The 2,853-nt window shown below is 39.2% G+C and overlaps 1 protein-coding gene across 1 annotated transcript; it reads right to left on the bottom strand.

Annotated features, from left to right (window-relative positions):
* Positions 1–216: 216 nt before the first annotated feature.
* Positions 217–690, bottom strand: LOC139858222 (SKP1-like protein 1B). The gene has a single exon (XM_071847074.1). The coding sequence runs from the start codon at positions 688–690 to the stop codon at positions 217–219; it is 474 nt and encodes a 157-aa protein (XP_071703175.1).
* Positions 691–2,853: the final 2,163 nt, after the last annotated feature.

The following is a 2,853-nucleotide window of genomic DNA, read 5'->3' as shown; positions in this document are numbered from 1 at the left end:
TTACCTTTGAAACTGTTTTCCGATTAATAAGGTGGTTACACTTTTTATTAGTTAGTTTTAAAATTGTGTGGCCAATAATTGTTCTCACCATTTATATAAAATGAGAATGTTCTCATTTGAATGCGCACACACACACACACACACACACACATACACACACACACACACACACACATATATATATATATAATCAAAATTCCAAACTACTAAAGCTAACTATTCATAAACCCAAGCATTCTCCCTACCAACCTCCTCCTCTTCTTTAGGAGTAAAATCATTCTTTATGTTGAATGTCTTACGAACCTCTTCACAAGTTTTGCCTTCGATCATATCAGCAGCAGCTTGACACGTCAGATCAAACAACCCCTTGATGTTCAAAAAATTAACAGCCAGAATAAGATCAAAAAGGGTTTCTTTATCAACGTCTTTAATAAACTCTGAATCGAACGCCTTCAATTTTTTGGAATCCTTATCAGCGTTGTTTTCTGGTTCCATGTGTTTCTTGCAGTACTCGATAACTTTTGTAGGAGTTTTGCTTAAGACATAAGGTAGTGGTACAGTGGAATCAGCACATTCGTCTTCGATCATGTTTTTGATTGTTGTAGATTGCATTGCAACAGCTACATCAACCTCGAATGTCGCACTGTCACTTGAGTTGAGTAGGATCGGTTTAGTTGATGATGACGACATGATTAGAATTACATAAAAGAAGAACAGACGTAGTTAGACCATTTATAATGGTATAGGCATTTCTATGTCGTGTCACTTGCCTTTTTGCACTTTTTTGATGCTTAAGACGTGTTTCTTTTTTGAGTGGTGATGAAACATGACTAGGAACTTCGAAATTAACAGGTTTAATCCACACAAAGGCAAAATTAGTGAATCAAACCAATCTAGTGAATATTGTGCTTTTTGGGATTAATTTAGTCAAACCACAACAATGGATTGTGTGATTAAATTAACACCTAGAGCTATTATTCACCTCTTGAGTGATTTAGGTTGAGAGAGAATCGGATAAGGCTACCAGATCTGAGTGATGTGTGAGTAATGAGAGGCTTAACCTAAAATGAAGAACATAACACTTAAATACCCCTACTGTTGAGTCAACCGCGCGAGTGATATGGTCGAAACGGACGGTTTTTATTTGCGCGGTGTCATTGGGCCGCGGCTCGCCAGGATCAGCCACTCGTGGGAGAGGGTACTGTTTTAAATTTGTATTTAGCGGGGCCTAAATCTTACTACTCCTTATAAGTAAGGGAAGAATGACCTAGAGTCGTATTTTTGAGATATATCAGTAGAATCGAACCTATATTTAAGCCTAAGATAGTTAGGGAGTAGTGAATATTTATTTTGGGATTTTCTAATTTTAATAAGACATATAAAGTAAATTGTAACAACCCGACATCGTTTTACCAAAAACACGGCTTAAATTTTTTTTTTTTTTATAACAGACCATCTGGACGGCGTCCAGTAACAAAGGACAGGATGGCGTCCAAATCCTTGGACGGCGTCCAATTACACTAAAGTGTTCTGAGACAGAAAACACCCAACCCACGTTATACTGGACGGCGTCCATCCCATCTGGACGGCGTTCAGCAGACCTGATCAGCTCCAATTCATTTCAAAACACATTTAACACTTTAAATTAACAACCAAACGCTTTGTAACAACCCAATCGAGTTTTACATCAACAAAACATTAAATAAAAGTGTTTACATGACAAATACGGGTTAAGACTCAATAACCCAACCCAATACCAAGAGCATAATCCCGGGGACCACCAAATCCCCCATCCGCGTCCAAATCTCCAAAAGCTACCCTATCGAGCCCAAGCGCTCCTAAGCGTCTAGTCTAACAACTAGCTAGCTTCATAACACAATACCTATAAAAAGGTAAACAACGAGAGGGGTAAGCATAAAGCTTAGTGAATGCAATAATTATACACATACATATATAACCTACTTACTTGCAATCACTTACACATTTACCGCATACACGCTAGCAATATAATTAGCATACCATCACAAAGTATAACGCTAAATCTCCAATACGCAAGCTAGCACAAACAATAGCATATAAATCGAACAATATAATATGCTACACTACAACACATAACCATGGTTAACCAATCGTACAAGGGAATGGCGCCCGCGAAAGGCCATCGGAGCTCACAACATACATTAGTGTACTTAGCACTCGTATCACTAACCCCCGGGTGGCATCTTAACACCTCGAAACTTCACCCTCGGGTGGCGTCTTAACACCTCGACACTTCACCCTTTATTACGGAGTGGCGTCTTAACACCTTGACACTTCACTCCTAGGTGGCATCTTAACACCTCGATGATTTACCTCGAGTGGCATCTTAACACCTCGATGCTTCACTCATCACGTGAAACGTGGTGTCTTAGCACCTCGACACTTCACATCTCACGCTACAATATATAAATACATTATATACCTACGCATATAATTATTCCACTCACCTTGGAATGCCCGCACAAGTCATGTACAACATGATCTCCATCCTCAAATCCGAGCAAGTACTCACCTATATTACACATGGGCAAAATATACACATAAATAGCCATTCTATAAAAGAGAGCCTGACACAAACATCCCTTAGCCGAGGGATCCCACCTTGCTCGCCAAAACCCGCCCCATTAATCACCTAATGGACACAAACCAATTACCACTTCGGGTGGTAATTCAAACCAACACAACAAAGTACGATTTAACCCAAATCATACTTTACACCAATTAGACCAAACCTAGGTCTTAACACTAAATTACTACTTAGGTAGTAATCATTTCAAACGCCAATTACACCAAAAACCCCAACACGTGTAATAT

Source organism: Rutidosis leptorrhynchoides, chromosome 7, assembly GCF_046630445.1.
Source record: "Rutidosis leptorrhynchoides isolate AG116_Rl617_1_P2 chromosome 7, CSIRO_AGI_Rlap_v1, whole genome shotgun sequence".
NCBI lineage: Eukaryota > Viridiplantae > Streptophyta > Magnoliopsida > Asterales > Asteraceae > Rutidosis > Rutidosis leptorrhynchoides.
Note: the sequence above shows the minus strand (reverse complement) of the source record. Positions and strands in the feature narration are given on the sequence as shown.